Source organism: Quercus robur, chromosome 3 (assembly GCF_932294415.1).
Source record: "Quercus robur chromosome 3, dhQueRobu3.1, whole genome shotgun sequence".
NCBI classification, from domain to species: Eukaryota; Viridiplantae; Streptophyta; class Magnoliopsida; order Fagales; family Fagaceae; genus Quercus; species Quercus robur.
Genome location: NC_065536.1, coordinates 44,916,202 through 44,939,112, shown reverse-complemented (window position 1 = coordinate 44,939,112; position 22,911 = coordinate 44,916,202). Strand labels below are relative to the sequence as shown.

At 36.9% G+C, this 22,911-nt stretch overlaps 1 protein-coding gene across 1 annotated transcript; it reads left to right on the top strand.

The window, feature by feature from the left end:
- Nucleotides 1–9,599: 9,599 nt before the first annotated feature.
- Nucleotides 9,600–10,631, top strand: LOC126718045 (40S ribosomal protein S27-2). Its single transcript, XM_050420072.1, has 4 exons — nucleotides 9,600–9,754; nucleotides 9,855–9,956; nucleotides 10,059–10,087; nucleotides 10,264–10,631. The coding sequence occupies exons 1-4, from the start codon at nucleotides 9,752–9,754 to the stop codon at nucleotides 10,388–10,390; spliced, it is 261 nt and encodes an 86-aa protein (XP_050276029.1). The 5' UTR covers nucleotides 9,600–9,751; the 3' UTR covers nucleotides 10,391–10,631.
- Nucleotides 10,632–22,911: the final 12,280 nt, after the last annotated feature.

Below are 22,911 nucleotides of genomic sequence, written 5' to 3'. Positions count from 1 at the left end.
AATAAATGTATTTGCATAGTAAAAATTATGTGTTTCCTCTATAATCGACTAATATAAAAGTGGACTCATTATAATAAGTATACAATAGGAAAATGGTCCAACAATGAATATGACAGACCTCTAGCAATAATGTCTGATAAGTTAATAAATGTGTGTTACATGATAAAAATCATATATTTTTCTTATTATTATTAAGTCAATCATGAGGGAAAACTTCCATAGTATCCAAGACATTATGGCCTTCATTATAATAGCAATAAATAAGGATTAAAAGCTATAATTACAAGTAAAAGAGGAAAATCAAGGATGGAATGAAGGGAGAGAAAGACTCCCAGCTTAGTGCAGCAAATATTTAACCAAGGTTCTTATGCCCATGATAGAATATGTGGAAGAATGTATGGTAAATGATGGAAACTACTCTTATATGAGTGGCTGAGCAAATATATGGTGACGTGGGAATAAAATGGTAAAGGAACTTAACTATTTTTTGCCATGGTGGAGAGAGATTGATTGTAGCTAATCATAAGACCATTATGGTGCTGGGTTTTGTTAGAAAATAGAAGGAATGTTTGTGAGTTGATGGGTATGGGCCTTCATGAACTAAAAAATGAACTTATTTTTTAATTAGGGGCTGAAAATAACAAGATTGATGGAGACTTTTGGAGGATTTCGTCCACCCCCCCTCTGATGGAATAGATGGCGCTTTCCTTTAATAGTGAAGTTTAGGGAGCAATTAGCAAAAGCCAAAAACGTTGGGTCTGATCAGCAAGGGAATTTTCAGAATATCCATCATAAGATTTAGCCAAAAATAGTGTGAGCTCCTTTTTGAATGTTTATCTCCTTTGGGTAATGTCAGAAGGAGCTGAAATTCAGAGCATCTAACCTAGGATTTGGCCAAAAATGGTGTGATTTGCTTTTGGGTATTTTATCTTCCTTGGGTAATGTCATTAAGTACTAGGATTTGGAGATTGATCTCAGCCAATAAGATTAAGACAAACATGGGGCTAGAACTTGGTTGTTGCAACTAAGATTTGAGTTTCAAAGAGTAGGAGGTATCACCCCAAAACAGGTGTCAAGCTCTTAGCCTACTTCAGGGAGCTCTGTTAAAGATTTTTATACCTTCCAAACCACATTTCCCTAAATTTCCCCTTTAGGAATTCATGGGCTTGGTTCATGAATTAGTTTTTAGACATTTTTAGTTCTTCAAAAGCTAGTTTGCTGAAGTTTGGATGATTTGATCATGACTTCCTCCAACGGTAAATGAAACGTAGGGAGGAAAAATGGCATTTATTGCATTTCAACTTTTTGGTGTCAGCCCAGCCTCTGGTACTGTTCACATCAGAATTGGCAGTGGTATAGACACCGCTTTTTGTACCCCTTATGACTCAAGCCTCTGTTCCCCAATGATGCTCGAACTCTAAGGCCCAAGGCCATTTTAGAGCCTAATCAGATACTAAATTGACTAGAGGAGTGTTAAAATGAAAAATATAACATTTTAAATGAGCAAAAATCTATTTTTGGAAAATCAAATGACCAAAGTGGCCATCGGCTTGAGTACGTGAGTGGTGGCTTGCATACGTAAGTTGCGGCCGGCGTACATGAGCTAAAGCATGTGTACGTAGGCACATTCTTGCGTACATAGCTAGGGTTTCAGAAGCATGTGAAAGACAAATTTTCTGCAATAATGGTCGAGGTTTGAAATGAATCCTACATCGTCTGGGAGGCATACCGAACCCCATTTTTTCAACTATTAAAAGCCTTACATGGTACATTTTCAAAACACACAGAAATCCCACGGAAAAAACCTAAGATTCATTAGAAAATAGTTAATCAAAAGGGAGTTTTTCACAAAACACTCTCAAGTCTTTTTTATTTTTTTGGTACCATTTTTTACCCCAATCCTTTGAATTTAAAATTACTAATCACTATTTTATTGAATTGTGATAGATTTGACTGAGGGGAACGGTAAAAAATCAAGCCTAGGAGTTTTTGCTTTAAGATTTGACTAAAGGGAACGGTCAAAAATCAAGCCTAGGAGCTTTTACTTTAAGGTATTCTTTTGAACTTTTCTTTTCCCTTTTTCTGCCTTTAATCTTTTCTTTAATATGTTTCTTTGTTTAGTTTATGTTTATATATGTTTGTTTAGGTTAGTTTTAGGCTTTCTTTATGTTTTTTAGCATGTTAGGTTGCTCGATTTACGTTTTTCTATTTTGTTTGGTTTCTACTATGTTTCTGTGTTAATTAGGTTTTCTAGGTAAGGATATGCATACACATGATCTAGCTTGCACACACAGTTTGAACTCATGCGTATGTAGACCTGTTCTAGTGTGCGTGATACCGTTACCTAGAAACCCTAATTTTTGTTTGTTTTGTTTCTACTTTCATATGTTTGTTCTGTGTAGCCTTTTTTTCATATATTTTAAGCCCCACAACTGCTTGTCCATCTTTTAACATGTTTGTTATCACATGTTTAGATTAGGGTTTTATGCTGGTTTCTTACTTCAATGTCATGAACATGCATCCACATGCCCATTCATGATGTTAAAGGTGCTGCGAGGTAAGTAAGGTAAGTTATGCATTCACATAAACATGCATGTTGATTGTTTAATCCTCCCTTGATATATGTGTATGAAGTTGATGCCTTGTTTTGATTTATGATGTGATTTCCTTTACTGCCATGTTTGGGTTGCTACCCTGCTTTGAGATGTATGATAGGGTTTCACATGCTAGGGTTTCTCATATGTATTCACCTCTTTATTGCTTTAAGGATGGATACGTGTCTTGGGATGAATGATGTCATGATTGTATGCTTAGATGTATGCTAGTGTGTGTGTGTGAGTATAGATACAAGTGTTGAACATGTTTTTAATAAGGTTAGGATGTAAGACACAATGATAGGAGGCCAACCTTAGTGTTGGGCGATCTTGGGTGCCTAACACCTTCCCAAACCTAAACTTTGAACCCATACTCTGGTAGTAAGACCAAAGGTCTTTCCTCGAAAGGACACTATATTCATGGTTCTTAGACCATATAACTAGGAGGCAACTCTGACACTCTTTTCCTTTACACACACTATGGCGACTCCGCTGGGGATAATGAGTTTAATTCCTATGTGTCTTGTTTCTTAACCTTAATAAAAACTTTTTCAATACTTGTTTTGCACATACATCACCGGTTCCTTTTTCCCTTAACCTTGGTTGGTGATGAGTGGGAAGATGGAAGGCTCCATTCGGGCCTAAATTTTCCGAAGTTCATCTCACCAACTCACAATCGGTGCCATTGCCTATAATGGGTTTGAGTACATTAAAGGTTTGCTACCAATCCACTATGGTGTCCATTTAGGCCCTCAGTTGGAATCATAGCCCCCCTACTTGTGAGTGACCTACTTACCTATCCATTTATCCTTATGGAGCCTACCCACACTAGAGAGATCCGTGATCCTACCATGTAGGGTACCCTTTATATATCTCTTGTTTATTCAACCATGTATCATGTGTTCACCTAATTTTAAAGGACAAATAAAAGGTATAAAAATGGAAGGGATGACCCTAAAGTTATGGTATACCCTAAGATGTTGTGGGACAAAAAAGAAGTTCTAACATATAAGAGGCTTGTTCCTAAATCGAAAGGCATATCTTAACTTGAAAGGTTCATAAGACCATGAAAGCTTGAATTTGTGTAAAAACACAAGAGCTTGTTTAGACTCCAATATAAAAATTACGGCTCGGTTGATTTTACTCTAACTTAACTAAGTGCGGAATAAGAGTAAATGCGAGCGAACAAACAATAAAACTACTCTAAGCCATTTTCATCAAATAACAGCAATAAAATGAAAGCTAAAAGGGTAGGGAAGAAGGATGCAGACACAAGATAACACCGCGATATGTCATCGAATAGAAAATCGAAAAACTCGGCGAAAAACCTCTCTACAGCCTTCCAAGCGGTAAATCGATCAACTAAAGAATAAGTTGGAGTACACGAATAACAAAAAACCCTCCAAGCCTAGTCTACCCCATGTACTTGAGCCCTCCAAGCTCCTGCTACCAACTGACTTGATGAAGCCTTGTCTTCTCTAGCTCTCCGGATCACGCAATTCAGCCTGATTGCATTCGCCAATTGATTAGCTTCTTCCAATACTTCCCAGCAATACTAGAACCCCACTTTACACTCAGAATGGGTGTGGTAAGTGTTTGGGCTATCAACCTCTCAAAGATTTGGATATGAAGAGGTAGGAGTTAAGGAAAACTACAAAGGATTGTGTAAAGGATTGTGGGTATAGCAATCTCTAACTCTCAAGGGTAATATCTAGGGTTTTCTCTCTAAAAAGCACTCCTTACAATATGCAGGTAATGTGGGTATATATAGTGTGGGTGAAAACATGGCGTAGCAGATATGCCAAATTAGCAAAACAAAATATTTCGCGGGTATTTTGTGGAAAGGCCTTACCTGCGAATTACTTGCAAAAACTAGCTGTCATGACTCTTTGCATTTCAGTCATGTACTCTGCACGTGGCTCACTTCGCGGGATAGCTTCTTGCGAATCTTCTTGCGAAATTCACTTGGTCTTCAATAAGAACTTAAGTCTTCACACTCTCTCTCACACACAACCCATACAATAAAATCCCACATAAAATACAGGATACATATGATTAAATAAAAATACAATTAAATTTGGCACGGAATTAAAGCCAACACAAAATAGTTGTAAATAACAACTTTACAATCTCCCCCTTTGGCTATACAGCCCCAAAACAGACTCTAGACTTAAACGTGAGTTTGTGAACAATGGCAAAACTCACTCACACCTAATCTAGAAGTTGTAAAACACTTGCATGTATACACCTGTATCCTGAAACACTCAAACACAAACAAAACTTTCATTAAATTTATGACAAGTTGAACACAAGGTACATGTAGGAGCAAGTAAAATACGATCAAGGTATTAAACAAGATATAATCAGTGAAGCATAACTTGATTAAACATGAACAATCATTAAAGAATGACTACAATGAACATTTAGCTAGTAAATGATCATCTGAACGTGCAATGCAATTTAGAACAACGCAAAAAATAAATAAATAAATAAATAATAAATCAATTGCATGTCCAACACACAACCAATGCAAAACGCTAAGGTATTTGCATCAAGGATACAAAATCCAATAAAGGCACAAGTGTGGAGTACTAAAGATAATGCATAGATAATCTAAAAGTACTTAAAAAGCTACAAAGCAAGGATACATAAACAAAGTACTAAAGATACATTGAAGTTTTTAAACTAAAGTACTTTAAAGGTTTAAAAGAAAGCAATGTAAATATCCAAGAGTTATAAAAACTATAAAGGTAAAAGAAAGTAGACTACTAAAACCAAAGTAAACTACTAAACCACCACCAAAATAAACCAATATCTATGAAATGTAATGCTATGCTCCCCCTCAAACTATGTAGCTCCCCCCCAAGTTTCTCCCCCTTTTTGATTGGAATGGCCAAAGAGGCTAGAACTGCTCGGACTCGGATTCGGAGCCATCTTGCTGCTATCGCTGTTGCTCCATCATCATGTCATCAATTTGAGATGAGATTGCAGTGATTTGTCCTTCGATGTAGGTGAACAGATCCGTGGTGTGCTACACATATGACTATAGCATACCATACATCTGCTCAACCCGTGCAATGAGACGGTCAATGCGATTGGGTCCTTGTGCTTGTGCTTGGGAAGAAGGTTGTGCTGAGCCCTCCGGGGTTGATTTGAACCTGTCTATTTCTTCCTCCATGTCCCCACCTTCTTCCTTAACATTGTCCCTTGGGATTTGAGAAATTCCTGGTCCAGTGATATGGGCTTTGCTTTGGGTCATTGTTTGACCATCAATCGGATAGTCCCTTTGTACCATGTTAAGACCACTTGAAAACTTCAACCTTGTTCTTGCTATAAGAGCCATAATGAGACTTGGGAATGGCAAGAATGTTCTCGAAATCTTCTTGGTGATGCATTTGGTCAAGGGATAGTAGATGTGATCGCATATGTCAATCTCCTTATGTGTGAAGAGATCATACAAAAAAATAGCTCTTGGACCGGAAAATGTGGTCAAGTTCATCACCGGGTAGAGGTTGGAGAGTATTATATAGGCCAATGTCCTCATCTTCGGGGTGAAAGGAATGATGTTCAGCGACTTCTTTTTGAGATTACAATCGAGGAGTTCTACAATTGGCTTAAGAGAATCCAATCTGTCATCATATTGGATAGAAATTTGTTGAGATGGTGGATGAACTTCCAGTGCCTTTTGGATAGTTTCCCTCATGACAGAAAATTCTCTTTGCCTCACCCAACAATTTTATACGCTCCCCTTCCACAAGGGCATTTGCGAAGAATTCCCTTATGATTTCGGCAAACACATTCTCACTAGGGTTCAGCAGCTTTGTCCAAGTCCTCTCCTTGAACACTTGGTCCAAGATCAAGAGGTCCAAACTATTCATTATATTGAATTGAGACCTTTGGTCCAAGACATTAAATGCACCTTCCAACTACTAACCTGAGAGAGAGAGAGAGAGAGAGAGAGAGAGAGAGAGAGAGAGAGAGAGAGAGAGAGAGAGAGAGAGAGAGAGAGAGAGAGAGAGAGAGAGAGAGAGAGAGAGAGAGAGAGAGAGAGAGAGAGAAAGAGAGATCTTAGTTTAGTAGGAAGTTTTGAGGATTTTTAGAATGAGTTGAACTGTAGGTAAATGAGGGTATTTATACTAGGTGTGGGGGAGTTAGGGATGAGTGCCTAAATAATGTGGGACTCAGTAAAATTAGGTTTTCTAAAGAAAAAAAAAATGTAGGATCAAATTCAAATTGAGTGGGGAGCAAGTCAAAGCAAAAAAGAAAGGAGATCTGGGGATTCTAGTCCAAGTGTCGATTGGCACTTAGTCTAGATCCTCTTTGGATCCTTTCCTTTTCCTTTTCAGTTTCAAGTGCTTCTATTCTAGTTTTTATTTATTTTTGATAAACAAGGTTATCCAAACCTCTTTGAGTATTTGACTTTTCCCTTCCAATTGTGATTTGATTTCCTCCAAATTTTGACTTCCTTTTTTGATTTCCCTAGTTCTCAAGGTTAGCAAATTAATTCCAAAAAAATTTAATTATTTAATTACTTGTCTAATTAATCAATTTTTGCCTATTTTGTCGAGAATTAATAAATGCTTTGACTTTGGATTAAATTGGGTGCATGCAACCTTACCATAAACTCTATCCTTAGCCAATAGGATTATGATACATCATTTAATTTAAACTAGTCTACAAGACTATTGAAATTAAGAGATTATGATTTAATTCATGCAAATACAGCTTACCTTTAAAACTTATTCCTTTGATATTTTTTTAATCCAATGGTCCAATTAATGCTCATGAATTGTCATTTTAATCATTATATCTTCAAAATTTATTTTACGAAAAGTAGTTGGAGATCAAATTGCAAAAATTACAGTCTTGCCTTGAAGACATGAGAAGGTATATGCAAAGTAATGCAAATGAGGTTTGAGTTGCAAAATAGGGTGTCGACAATTATGCCCTAGTTTCTTTTAGATTTAAGCATGTTTTATTTCAAGTTCTTCACCTGTTCTTGAATGCTAGCATGCTAGATCTAGTTTGTTTGTAGTCTTTGCTTGTTTTAGGGTTTTAATTCAAGAGTTTGGTTAATGGATGCCCTTTGGGCATTTGTTAATAGACCATTTTAAGAAAGTTTTGATACCAATTTTGATGATGCACAAAAATCAACAGGCTGGAATGCTTTAGGATATGGTACTGGCTATAAGTTCTGAAAAGAAAGAAAGAACTGTTAAGGGTGATTAGTGTGACCTGGCCAAGGACCCTCTGACGATTAAGTTAGTTTTCTCTCTAAAACACAAGAATGAGAAATTATGAATGGTAGAACTTACCTTGAGTGAAAGGAACTTAGCTCCCTTTATAGAGAGTTTAAAGTGGGTCTATTCGTACGGATCCACCACCATCATGGGTGATGTGAGTAGTTAATAGAGAAAATGGGTAAATGGGGTACGTGGAGCGGATTACAGGAAAATCCCTCCACGTTTTAAGAGAAGCACATCATAGTCAGATCATATAGAAATTTATGAGGAGTTCTTGTAGGATTCACCAAGTGTTATTTGGTCATCCATAACTTTGTGCAATGGATGACTTCCCTGGAATTAGATGGTCTTATTATAGAGGGACATGCATTGTTCCTATGTTTGATGCCATTGTTGGGCTCCTCCTCTTAAGGTCTTTTGGATGTGATCAGGTTATGGACGTAGTTTCTTTGTGGATGACCACTATGGACAAACACTTTTAACTTGAGTTCCCATCAAGTTTTTATGGAAAATATAAAAAGCTGTCAAAAAATCATTTTTTTTTCTTTTTTGTAAAAAATTTCTTTTAGATTTAAGCATGTTTTATTTCAAAATTCTTCACACATTCTTGAATGCTAGCATGTTAGATCTTGGTTGTTCTTAGTCTTTGCTTGTTTTAGGGTTTTAATTCATGGGTTTGGTTAATGAGTGCCCTTTAGTCATTTGTTAATAGACTATTTTAGGAAAGTTTTGATACCACTTTTATGGAAAATATAAAAAACTGTCAAAAAATCAATTTTTTTTTCTTTTTCCATAAAAAGTTTTTAAAAATATTTTCTAAACCAATGCCCTTAGGGCAACCATTAATTTTTCACCTTGTTTCTTTTTCCAATTCATGTTTGTATGCCTAGAATAGGAGTTTTCCCACGCTCTTGAATGCATATTTCAATCTATAATAACATGTTATTGGATTATATAAATTGTTTGAATGATATGATATGATCATTAGCCATCAAAATCTGGAAAACCAATTTCACTAAGCAAGATGGGTGCCTAGCACGTTCACATTTATAACTTAGCCTTCGAACTTGGATCAAAGGTTAATAGATTATGTTTTTTCTTGTAATTTTCAATTTCTAGATTATAACTAAGAATCAAAGCCATGTAATTTTATTAAATTGTATCTAGGACCAAAGCAATGTAATTTTTTAGTTATTTTTCAAAAGATGCATAATTTCAATTTAAACTCATCAATACGAGATTTAACTTTTAACTTTGAATTTTTCTTATTTTTCCAACTAAATAAATGACGACTCTATGTAAAACCCTTAATTTAAAGAAAGATAAAATTAGTAGAACTTTCATTCTTGATAGGCACCAATACGACTCCACTCACTCGTGTAAGTTATGTCAAACCATTTGAAAGGTTGGGCCAGACACGATTTCTCACATTATGATTGCAATAAATTACATCAAATGTTTTATTATCGAATGCCTTAAGATGCCTATTAATCAGACAACAATAAAATACTCTCTTTTCTTTTTTTATTTCTTTTCCTCTCTCCTATCATTTTACCTTTTTTTTTTTTTTTTCCTCTTCTCTATTTCCCTCCCACTTTGTTTGGCAAAACAAAGTGCTTGTAGGATGAAATTCAGAAATAACTATTTATAAGGGGTCAAAAGAAGAATAATCGAAATACTATTAATAGACGATTATACCCCTAAAATTAGTGTTGCCCTAGACACTTGGAGAAAGATGAAATGAATGGCTGAGATCTGATTGCATCACAATCGAACGGTCCACATCTTTCAGCGTACCCTTTATAATCATTTTAACCTTATTTACCAGTCTCATTTCGTTCTTCTGACATTCGCGCTCTCCGCAGAGGTTTCTAGGGTTTTCGCTTCCTAAGCATTCTCATCTCTCCATTCAACATGGTAAAACTTAGAGCCCCCAATATCTATTTTCCGATCTGACTCGTTTCGGAGTTTTTAAGGTTTTAACGGTTTCCTTTCCTTGTAACTTGGGTTTGGTCAGGTTCTTCAAAACGACATCGATTTGCTCAACCCTCCTGCTGAGCTTGAGAAGAGGAAGCACAAGCTCAAGCGTCTTGTGCAATCTCCCAATTCTTTTTTCATGGTAATTATCTTATCTTTTTCTTTTCTTTTCTTTTCTTTTTAATTTTCATTTTCTGATATTAATAAATTGATCTGTATTAAATTATGGTTTAAATCTGTGCAGGATGTGAAGTGCCAGGGATGCTTTAACATGTAAGTTCTTAATTCTTTGTCTTGAAACTGTGCTTGTTATTTTGATTAATCGGATTACATGGTTAATCATATTATTAGTGTTGTTGATTCATGGTAATTTTAATGTTTTGTGTAAAATGAAAAACTGGGTGTTAGTATTGAATTAAGTTTTGAGAGAAGTGAATAAATTTACGCAGAACAACGGTGTTCAGTCACTCCCAAACTGTGGTGGTGTGTGGGAATTGCCAGACAGTACTGTGCCAGCCGACTGGTGGGCGTGCTAGGCTAACCGAGGGTTGCTCTTTCAGAAGGAAGGGGGATTGATTGATCTTGATCAAGGTCATTCCTTGTTGCTATTGCTAATTGCTAGAAGAGTTCGTTTGAGGAGGAAATGGGGCATGCCCGGTTTTTGATTCGGTGTTGGGTTTTCTTTAAGAATATGTAATTTTGTTAGGAAAGAAGTTTTGAACATCTATTACTATATTAGTGTTGTTATCCTTATCATGTTTGGTGAAATTGATTTGGGTTCTGTTTGACATTTAATTATATCTTCACTTTATTGTCATCTTTATTGTTTGTCTTCATATTGTGTTGCTTATGTGTTCTTGACAGTCTCAATCTGTGAGATAGGAATGTTTTGTGTAATTTTAAATTTTCTGGCTGCTCAATTTTAATAGCTCTAGGTTATTAGTTTAATGCATCTTGTAGTAGCAATAAAGTTTCACAAGAACACAGTTGACATCTAAGTAGAGTTGTTGATGAGGTTGGATATGAATTCTGCTTGTAGGAGTTGATATTGACACTTGAATGCTGGGTTTTAGGATGATCGATATCTGAGCATTAATTCTTTTTCGGATTTGAGTGGCATGAATTTTTGTTTGTTTTTTCTTTGGTTAGCATTCTAGCAAAAGATGTTTGGCTGTTGTCTTTCATTTTTTCAAGGACTTAGATCAGAAAATTTACGTTTGATCATTCTGTTTGGAGTCGTACGCATGCTTGTTCCATTTGAAAGTTTTAGAACATTACTAATCTATTTATTAGTACATTTATTTATTACAACTTTGGCGTCTAGACTCTCTTCCCTATTTTTTTTATGACAACTTACTAATCTAAACAGACTGGGAATTTGTTGGAGCCCTAGTTCCCTAAATACTTTTTGTATTGAAAGTGGTCTACTTGTTAAAAAGACGAGATAGGAGGTGGTAATCTTAGTGTGGTGAACCTGAATCTTACCTTAAATTTTGTAGGGTCATAGATATGTGAACTCCTTGGATCATGATTTCATTCATTGCTTTTTGTTTGGTAATTCAAATGTTTTATTGATGAACACATTACACAGCAAAAGCTCACAGCCATTCCAATAGTCCTTCAAAGGACATTCTAACAAAGATTTCTAGCTTACATAACAAGACTATTAGACTACCAATACAATACCAAGGCATATATGGTCAAGCTAGAGCAAAGACAAGGATTAGCATAGACTGCAGGATCTGCCAACGTCAACTCCTCCAGATTAACAACACCTTATGGGTATCATTTAACTCCATTTGCTATCTGTCATGGAAGCAGCACATGAACAATGCTACTTCAGTTTGCATTTCTTACAACCTGGGACTAAATGTTAGGCTACCAAAACTTTCAACCATCTTTGGACATTCATGTGCATAGCAGACTTGTATGTGCCCCAATTACAGCATAATAATAAGATTAAAGATTGAATCAGTAGGAACCTTTACCTTCAACTCTAGGTTTAATATCCTTCCTAAAAGATTTGACTATCTGCTCCTCTGCTCTAATCTTGTCAGCATGAATGATTGCATTCCTCTTTAGACAAAGATGGTACACGGTTGCCCACCAAGCTAGTTTGATGATGGTAGCTGTCAATGCTTTCCCTTTTAAGTGAGAAGATCGCCAATCCAGTAGATCATCCCACTTAGCATAAGAATTTGATATTAGGCAAAGCCTAATTGTTTCAATACAATTTCTGGAAAACACACATGAATGCTTTCCTCTAGAACCTCATTTCATTATCCCTTCTCTTGTGGACAGCTTATTTTTCATAGCCATCCTCCCAATAAAAGCCTGCCTTGTGCAGGTTAAACCAGAAGCTCTGGAATGTTAAACTACTGCTTCACCCTGACTACCCACAATGAAGTTGACCGTGTGAAGAGATTCCAGATGTGCTTTAAAACTGCAGCCCCACCCCAGTCGGATTCCCTCTTGAGACCAAGCCCACTTTCTATTTTTGGCAAGCATGCCTTCTCCCACGTGACTCTCGTTTCCTAGACCTTTTCAGGAAAAATGATTAAAACATTATTTAATGGTTTTAATCACTGTCTTAGGGAAAATAAGAATATTGGACCCCAAATTTTGGAACATACAAGATAGTTTGGACTTTGGAGTAGTCAGCTAGGGAAAGACAACTTCCTAAAAGTCTAGGAACTGATCTTTGCCACCATTTTATCAATGAGAGGCTGACAGTCCTTCAAATTAAGCTTATCTGGAATGGGAGGCATGCCAAGATCTTTCAAAGGAAAGATTAACCTTCCTTGAATTGGAGGCCAAGATCTGACTCTCAAACTTGAAGGACACAGCAGCACAATAAACTTGACTCTTTGATGGGATTTATGGCTAGTCCTGATGTTTCCTTAAATTCATCAAGGGCTTCTTTTATTAATTGGATTGAAGGCAAATCAGCAGCAGCTTTATTAATTGTAAACTTCATTTCCTATTCATATTATTGTTTATTGATGACTAGGCTACTGTAAGGAGTTGTGGGATCTACGAAGAACGAAACTCAAGTATGAGGGAAAAAAAAGATTTACTATTTGTTGCTTGATATTGTTTTCTCATTTCAACTTATTGATGTTGAAGCCTGCATTTCTCATTGTGCACTGATTTTCAAAATATATGTAGGATTAATTTTCTTTGGCTTAAACCTAGTGAGGCATAATCCAGTATGTATGTTTGCAAATTCAGTTTTGCAAATTGTTAGGGTTTAAAAGTCCTTTTCACCGAATCCGAAGACCTTGCTCTTCTGGCCTGTATCAAGTCTGCATCTCAATGTCAAATGGTTCTTTTCAAATGGTTTTGAAGTTTCTTTACTGTAGTTGAGTTGGATGCTTTCTTAGCTTCTTTGGTCCCTGGTTGCTATGCTACTCCTTCAAGGCTTCTTTGCAGTGAGACTTTTTAGAGTTTGTGTCACTTAAAACGGATTTAAAAATTGCTCATATTTGTGTGAGATGTTAGTGCATGATGATGGGCCCTATGGTTGTTATAACTAAGGATAGGATAATTAAAACTTGTAAGAGAACTTATGGGCTGAGGATCTCTTTTTGTGGATTAACAATTTAAAGGAACTCTCATGTGGATGAGTTGTATGGGATTGTCTCATAAGTGGAGTGTGTGACAATAGGGACCATTGTTTTGAAGGTACTTGTGTGATAAGAACATACAAGTGTTTGATGTTTACAGGTGGAGGATTTTTCTTTTGCTAAAAATTTTGTTCTCATGTCTATTACTTGTTTGCTGGGATTTTTGCTTGTCTTAATCTGATCAGAGCTGTGCCGGCCTGATCGTCTAGGAGTGCGGTTGACGTGTTTGGTACTTAAGTGTGATGGATGAAATAATTGGATTCATTTGAAGACTTGTGTTTGTGGTCTAGACTTCATTTTGACTGTATTGTCTGGTGATGTTCAAGATTCATTTTAATATATTGCATTACCTTTTCCTTTTTTAAAAAATTTTAAGCAAAGAATTGGATTAAGGTAATAAGAAATGCTTTGCAGTAGTTGACACTGCCTTATTGGGTTGGCGGAATTTTTTTTGTTTCATAAAAAGGCATGTATTGCAGGCTGTATCACGCCACTATAGTGTGAACTGGGTGGGGAAATTCAAATCTGGGCCACTGTTGCTGAGCTCTTCTTTGTTTTTGAATGTTTTAAAACGTGTGTTTCGGTTTGCTTTTTTCGGTTAAATTTGGTCTACACTGTCACCGTGGCTGTCCTTTTTGTTTTCGTTAACGTGGGTTTAGGTTTGCATCTTTTGGTACGGAAATGGTGTTTGTGGCTGAGAGCTTGAGAGATGCCCAAATTTTTGTTAGGCTCGGGATATTTGGATACTATTTATTGTTAAAAATTGAAATTGAAAATATTGTAATTTTTAAATGTGAGACCCAATTTTAACTTAATATTTGTATCTTTTTTTTACTTGCAAGTCTTATAAACAGTACACAGAACTTACATAAAAAAGTTCAAATGCCGACTCTTTTCATTTTTCAGTGCAAGAACAAATTTGTCAACATGCGTTTTGTTTTTATTAACCAGAAGACTTATGGGCCCTAGGCCCTAGCCCCTAGTGCGATTCGGCGGTTTTTAACTTTTAATGCCTTTTCTGCTAATAGTCTAGAAGCATTTTGTATATCGGTGAAAAAGGTGTTTTGGTTTTTGTATTTTTTTTCTTTGGGTATAATATCATTTTTGTCTCTAAATTATTACATAGGTTCGTTTTTTCAGTATGTTTTTGGTCCTAAACTTTACAAAACATTCTAATATTCATTCTTCCGTTTATATCTGTTAAGTTTGTGTCCTATATGACGGAGTGATGACGTGATATTTGACTTAAACTAAAAAATTTTATTTAAAAAAAAATATGAACACGTGGCAAATAATTATTGGCACATATCAGACTATTTTTTAAAAGCCCAAAAATACCCCTTATCCCCTCAATTGACACAACCCATTTGAAACTCGGTACTTGTGCGTTAATCTCCAAAATCTCCAAACCTGCCCAACCATGAAATACCCACCGGCGACCCCAACCATTACCAGCGATCTCAAATGTAATAGCATCCTCAACCATTCAACATCAGCCTCTCTTTGCCTGGGTCGAAGAGATGAAATAAGACTTAGAACATCAAAGTCCCCAATCGGCTGGGGTTAGTGCAAAAGACCCATAATCCCCAAACTCAAATTACTTTTGAGAATGTTTTTCAAAGTATTATCTCTATTTTCTGTTACCATTTTCAATCATTTCATTTCCTATGTAAGTTTCTTCTAATTTCATTTTGTTATTATTTTTTATAGTTTATCTTGTGGGAGTATTAGTTTTGAGGAAGGGAAAGGGTGGGAGTCATATGTTTGCGCTTATCGATATTGTTAGAGTCCTCCTCATGCTTTCATTAATTTCTTAGCTCTAATTATCAGTATTTTTTAGCCTTATGACCTTAATGAGTTCAAGGCTTTAGTGATATATGGTTCTTAACACATCATTCAAACAGTGAGAAGTAAACTTCTCCATACTCTTGTTGAAATCTTTATGCATCTAGGTAAGAGGAGAGTAGTGGAAAGGGGAGTAAAGGGAAATTGTTATTCTTCACTTTGTTTGGATGTTTTCAAAATTAAGTAAGGGGGAGGAGAATAATTAGCCTTTTCATAGTTTGTAATTTTGTCAATATGGTAAAGGTAAATTTGGTAATTCATTTGATCAAACATTTCTATACTCTATTTTCCCTCCAAATCTCTCTAATTTGTGGGAATTAAAAATGAAGAGTTAGAAGTAGTTAGAATCCCTCCAAACTCTTCCAAATCACTCCCTCTCCTCTCTTAAAAAACATTCAAATAAGGTAATTTAACTTACTTTCCCTCCCTCTACTCTACTCTACTCTCCATTCATCCAAACAAGCTATTAGGATTTTCTAACTAACAGTGCATGAGGGAGTGAGGGTCAATCAGGGAGTGTGAGGTATTTTTTTGCCTTTAAAAAATGGTTTTCCACATGTGCCAATAATTATTGGCCACATGTTCATATTTTTTTAAAATAAAATTAGTCCAAGTTAGATGCCATGTCATCACTCCGTTATGCCATGTAGGTCACAAACTAACAAACATAGATAAAAGGACAAAGATCAAAATATTTTGTAAAGTTTCAAGACGAAAAACAAACTTCTGAAAGTGTAGGCATAAAAAACGAACTTTTGTAATAGTTTCGGGACAAAAATGATATTTTACCTTTTTACTTTTTTAGATAATTTTTAGAAATAATTTAAAATATTGCATTCATCAGAAAAGTAATGTCTTGCTTCTCAAAATTGTTCACCAAGAATTGCTCTCTGAGATAGCTCAAAGATTTCTTGGCAAAATCAATTAAAATTTCTTATGCAATTCTTCCAAATTAGCCATTAATAAGATTTTACTATAGCCTAATTTAAGTGTATTTGTGTGAAATTTTCTCTTAGAAGCTTGAACCTCGGCCCTTATCAAGCGACTATCATGTCAAGAATGTGCGGTGGTATTAGTAGGATTCTTTTGAAACAATGTTATTGGGGCCAATACAAAAACTTGGGGTATCCATTTTTAGACACTTGGTTTCAAGTCCATTGTTGAAACGAAAGTGATACCAATTTAGAGTACTCATTTTATGGTGTCTTAAGTTTTACCGTTGCTTCTAAGTTTGGCAATGGGGTTTCCTTTGTATTAAGGGGAATGACTTAGAATGCCTGGTTTGGCTAAGCCTTTATATTGTATAGCTACCATTCTTTATTGTAGTATTAAGTATTAACCGTGGATCTCACATGAATTCTTGAGCGTTGAACTTTCAATTACAATAGTATGTTTATAGTAATAAATTAGGTAAATTGCAAATTATACCCCTAAAGTTTGGAGGGTTTGGATTTTATACTCTAAATTTTAGTATTTGAATTTTACCCCTGAAGTTTAGAGATGTTTGGATTTTACATTTTAACGTTTCAGAATTTAGATTTTGCCTCCAAAATTTTAAGGGTATTTAGTTTTTACTTTCTAAGTTTGTGGATGTTTAGATTTTACATCTTATTCAGAATTTCAGAGTGTAAAATACAAACACCCCCAAACTTTAAGAGATAAAATTCAAATTTTGAAATATCAGAGTTTAAAATCTAAACACACTCAAACTTCAGAAGATAAACTCTAAATTAATTTTAAGGTGTAAAATTTAACACATCTAAAATTTAGGAGTGTAATTTTTCATTTTTATCCTAATAAATTTATCAATGATGAGTGAAGGCCCAAGCGAATTTCACGTGTTTGGAAAAATATGTGGCTGGACAAAATTTTAATTATTTGCCCGCCAAACTTGGTGCAAGTGTGTTCAATTATTCATCAACTTTAATGATGGGGTCGTTGACCCGTAGTCAAGGTTTTTGGCGTGTACTATACGGAGTCGTCAGATTGAAATTGACAATTTTTCAATTAAACTTCGCCGTGAGTTTGTTGTCAGTGTCACTCATGAAATCTCGAGAAGTTCTGGGGACTCTAATATTAACCAATGGTCCAATTTCATCTTTTGGTTTGTTTTTTGTTTTGTTTTTTTATTTTTTTGGTGGTGTTTCCAATTCTGATGACTTCTGGGATGTGCCACAGCTAATTTTTATATCATGGTGGGGTTTGGATACAAGTTTTGAGTATTGTGTTTGCGTTTTACCCCCTTTTTTTTTTTTTTTTTTTTTAGCCTCGTTTCGGTGGGACTTGAGCAATTATGGCTATTGTTCATGAATAGTAGCCGCAACTTTTGACTATTATCCCGTGACCAGTGTATCCGTATACTATTCACGATCCCACAAACTTCACTTTGCCGCCACTTTTCATTAAAAATGGGTCCCACGATACTATTTACACATTTAAAAATTATTTTGTTACAGTGTTTTTAGTTTTTAGTTTCAGCAAAATAAGTTCTATCCAAACAGACTCCATATCAACTAGTGTGTAGCTTAAGTACATGCAGAAATACAATTAAAAATAATCATAATTATACAGTTCAAATTATATATATACATACATATATATATATGATTTTAAATTTAACTGGTTTTAAATTTTTTCTTTTTTGCAACCAATAATTTATTTGTCACAAAAATTAAAAATTTAGATGGACAGATGGTGGAAATTAAACTCCAATTGGAATCCAACTTAGAATCTAATTGAATTTGAACTCTTCGATTTTTACACTCAATAATTTACTTAGTATAAAATTAAAAATTAAATGGAATATGTGGCGCAAAATTAAAAATCCAATTAAAATCTAATTGAATTTTCTCTAAGTTTTGATTATATGTGTGTATATATATATATATATATATATTGTGGGGTTAGAGAACTTGTGACCCCGGCTCACTTTACGTTAGGGTCCAAGGCCCGAGCCGAGGAGAGACATTGCCGAGAACATACAGTGAAAGTCCAAATGGCCTAGAGATATAGCCGATGACGATTCTGTTCTCGGCATCCCAAAGCGCTCATGAAAGAAAGGGCAAGTATGGTATGTGAACAGTTTAAGGAAAAGATGAACACCTCTGCATTGATGGAGAAAGGACCCCTGAACAATATGGCGACAAATGACAAAGGAAAGGCTGACATTACTACAATTAAATACTCTGCGCCTAACAGAGCAATGCTTTTTAGTTTTTACAACCACTCCCAACCATTTTGGGTATGAGCTGATAAGACAAGTATCAACCCTAAAAAGCTGAACCTACACGTGGACGTTGGAGGGAGGGTAAAGGCTAGTATAAAAAGAGAAGTAAGCAATCCAGAAAAGGGGCTGGGAAAAAAAGCCAAGAACCAGAGCTTCCCAGGCCGTGTTGAGGAGAAAGACTTCTTGGGTAAACATGGTTTACCTCTGTGCGTCCACCATGAAAACCATGACTAACCACTGTCCGGTGACCAAGGCCTAGCCTTTCAGCCCACTCTCTACAAATTTTATTATTTGGGCTCTTAACGTACGAACCCAATACTAGTTTGGGATCGTTACAAATTGAGTTCTTACAATTGGTGCCGTCTGTAGGAAGGCTTGTGCGTTGGCACAGGCGGTAGTAGGATTGAGCTCCTGTCAAACAAGGGACTGAGAAAGCCCCTCCATCATCTCTAGTAGTACGCTATTGTTGCTCGAATATAAAATTCCACTAGGGGCTACGCTTCGAAGCACCAGTGGCATGGACAATTCTAGGGGCTTCCAACATCAAGTCAACGCCCCACACCTTGGCCGATGGGTTAGTCTACGAAACTACTTAAAGAAAATCTAAGTTTTGGACAAAACTAAGGTCTTGCATGGTCCTCGGATTCAAACTTATGGGGAAACCAACTTCTTAAAGAAAATCTAAGTTTTGGACAGAACCAATGTATTGCATGGTTCTCGGACTCAAACCTATGAGGAAACCAACTACATAAAGAAAATCTAAGTTTTGGACAGAACCAAGGTGTTGTATGGTCCTCGGACTCAAGCCTATGGGGAAACCAACTACATAAAGAAAATCTAAGTTTTGGATAGAACTAAGGTGTTGCATGGTCTTCGGACTCAAACCTATGGGGAAACCAACTACTTAAAGAAAATCTAAGTTTTGGACAGAACCAAGGTATTGCATGGTCCTCAGACTCAAACTTATGGGGAAACCAACTACATAAAGAAAATCTAAGTTTTGGACAGAACCAAGGTGTTGCATGGTCCTTAGACTCAAGCCTTTGGGGAAACCAACTACTTAAAGAAAATCTAAGTTTTGGACAGAACCAAGGTATTACATGATCCTCGGACACAAACCTATGAGAAACCAACAACTTAAAAGAAAATCTAAGTTTTGGACAGAACCAAGGTCTTGCATGGTCCTCGGACTCAAACCTATGGGGAAACCAACTACTTAAAGAAAATCTAAGTTTTGGACAGAACCAGGTGTTGCATGGTCCTCGGACTCAAGCCTATGGGGAAACCAACTACATAAAGAAAATCTAAGTTTTGGATAGAACTAAGGTGTTGTATGGTCTTCGGACTCAAACCTATGGGGAAACCAACTACTTAAAGAAAATCTAAGTTTTGGATAGAACCAAGGTATTGCATGGTCCTCAGACTTAAACTTATGGGGAAACCAACTACATAAAGAAAATCTAAGTTTTGGACAGAACCAAGGTGTTGCATGGTCCTCAGACTCAAGCCTTTGGGGAAACCAACTACTTAAAGAAAATCTAAGTTTTAGACAGAACCAAGGTATTGCATGGTCCTCGGACACAAACCTATGAGAAACCAACAACTTAAAAAAAAATCTAAGTTTTGGACAGAATCAAGGTCTTGCATAGTCCTCGGACTCAAACCTATGAGGAAACCAACTACTTAAAGAAAATCTAAGTTTTGAACAGAACCAGGTGTTGCATGGTCCTCGGACTCAAGCCTATGGGGAAACCAACTACTTAAAGAAAATCTAAGTTTTGGACAGAACCAAGGTATTGCATGGTCCTCGGACTCAAACCTATGGGAAAACCAACTACTTAATAAAAATCTAAGTTTTGGATAGAACTAAGGTCTTGCATGGTCCTCGGACTCAAATCTATGGGGAAACCAACTACTTAAAGAAAATCTAAGTTTTGGCCAAAACTAAGGTATTGCATAGTTCTCGGACTCAAATCTATGGGGAAACTAACTACTTAAAGAAAATCTAAATTTTGGACAGAATCAAGGTGTTGCATGGTCTTCGGACTCAAACCTATGGGGAAATCAACTACTTAAAGAAAATCTAAGTTTTGGACAGAATCAAGGTGTTGCATGGTCCTCGGATTCAAGTCTATGGAGAAACCAACTACTTAAAGAAAATTTAAGTTTCGGACTGAACCAAGGTATTGCATGGTCCTTGGACTCAGACCTATGGGAAGATTAGTCATTAGAAAATTGATTAAGTCCTAGACAGAATGGAAGTCCCGCCCTATCCTCGGATCCCCAGCTCTAAGGAAACTAATGCAAATGAGTGTTTAGACCCGGTACAGTCATACCTCGGTCCTCGAACTAGATGCCAAAAATGGTTAAGGCTATGAATGTTGTCAAGAACGTGGCAAAGCACCCTAGTACTTGGCGACCCTCTTGAATAGTTCATTTTGGGTTACCCATCCTCGATTGATCACCTCATACGCAATACAGAGCATTCAGCTGTTATCTCGGTTAGTCTTATATGTATAACCTTCTTCAGGTCGGTATTATTGTTCCTATTAGTCTCAATAAGTTTAAAATAATAGCTTTTTGTTAGCAAGGGTTTCGACCCTAAGTATCGTTCAAAAAAAAAAAAAAAAAAACAGCACATCCATTCACAAAATAACTATTGCAGAAAAGAAAGAATACGTAGAATAAAATAAAATCATCTTTTATTAAGACAAAGAAATAGTACAGCGTACAATGAGGGGCTTAAGTAAGCCTATACCAGAAGCTAACTACAGAAGTAAAAAGAAAAGTAAAAAGGAAAAAGATACAAGGGAACGATAAATCCTTCAAAATTCTGCTCCAGTAGCGACTAAGCATGTCAAGATGGCCCCATTGATAGAAGGGAAGAAGAAGCAGAAGAAGAAGTAAAAGCACCAGGATGTCCCCAGTGATGGAAGAGAAGAAGTAGCAGAGGTAAAAGGGGGCATCAGCGAAGGAAGAAAGGAGGAAGCGGGGATGCCTAGTCCCCGTACCAGCTCTGACTCCCATCAGGCAAGTGCCATATTAGCAGGGCTCGAGAGAGAGCGGATGGTACCGATGATGAGAAACCCCAGTACTGTTGCACCAAAAATCTGATGCGACCAACACCTGCTTCGGATTTTGGCTAAAGGAAGAAGAGGCTTTTTTCCCGCCTTATCAAGGGGGAGAAGTGTCTTGAGTCTCTGTCTCCCTTGCCCTGATTAAGCCATCTTGAGTCTCGGGAAAACCCAATGCTTCTGGAGAGGGTGTAGTCTCTTTGCCTTCATCCCAGGCTTGATTGTATCACTCCCTAGGGCTCAGTTACATTGGTAACAGGGGCTATGGGCACAAATGGAAAGTTAGGGATTTGGAAGGCTTAAAGGGTCTGCGAATAAAGAAAATGACCTCCCACTGCACTTCTTATATGGGGAGCAAGCCTAGTGGCATTTACTCTATACAAATCTCTAAGAAAAGTTACAAACGAGATAAGTCCCACCTAACTCCCAACGCCATCTTCAATCGTTGGATTTGCGTCGCCTCTTAAAGATCCGCCTTGTGCACCGAAACGGCAAGAATGCGGCGTGAGTAAAGCTAAGGGAATGTCTCATAACCAGGAGCATGTCCCAAGCAAATGAAGAGGCATCGGCATTGATAAAGGACGAGGCTTGGCAAGCCGTGACATAAGCTCGATGTCACCAAAACCCTCATCTCCGTCCGAGGGGCCGGACAGTAGGATTTTGAGGGGCTATTGTGGGGCCAGAGAACTTGTGACCCCAGCCCACTTTACGTTAGGGCCCAAAGCCCGAGTCGAGGAGGAACATTGCCGAGAACATACAGTGAAAGTCCAAATGGCCTGGAGATATAGCCGAGGACGGTTCTATCCTCGGCATCCCAAAGCGCTTTTGAAAGAAAGGGCAAGTACGGTATGGGAACAGTTTAAGGAAAAGATGAACACCTCCGCATTGATGAAGAAAGGACCCCTGAACAATATGGCGACAAAGGACAAAGGAAAGGCTGCCATTACTGCAATTAAATACTCTGCGCTTAACAGAGCAATGCTTTTCAGCTTTTATAACCACCCCCAACCACTTTGGGTATGGGCTGATAGGACAAATATTAGCCCTAAAAAGTTGAACCTACACGTGGACGTTGGAAGGAGGGTAAAGGCTAGTATAAAAAGAGAAGTAAGCAATCTAGAAAAGGGGCTGGGAAAAAAGGCCAAGAATTAGAGCCTCCCAGGCTGTGCCGAGGAGAAAGACTTCTTGGGCAAACATAGTTTACCTCCGTGCGTCCACCATGAAAACCATGACTAACCACTGTCCAGTGACCAAGGCCTAGCCTTTCAACCCACTCTCTACAAATTTTATTGTTTGGGCCCTTAACGTACGAACCCAATACTAGTT

What these genes read in the sequence shown, in the direction of transcription:
- LOC126718045 (XM_050420072.1), top strand. An exon ending in CTCCCAATTCTTTTTTCATG is followed by an intron (nt 9,957 to 10,058) that starts GTAATTATCTTA and finishes AAATCTGTGCAG; the next exon opens with GATGTGAAGTGCCAGGGATG. An exon ending in TGCCAGGGATGCTTTAACAT is followed by an intron (nt 10,088 to 10,263) that starts GTAAGTTCTTAA and finishes AAATTTACGCAG; the next exon opens with AACAACGGTGTTCAGTCACT.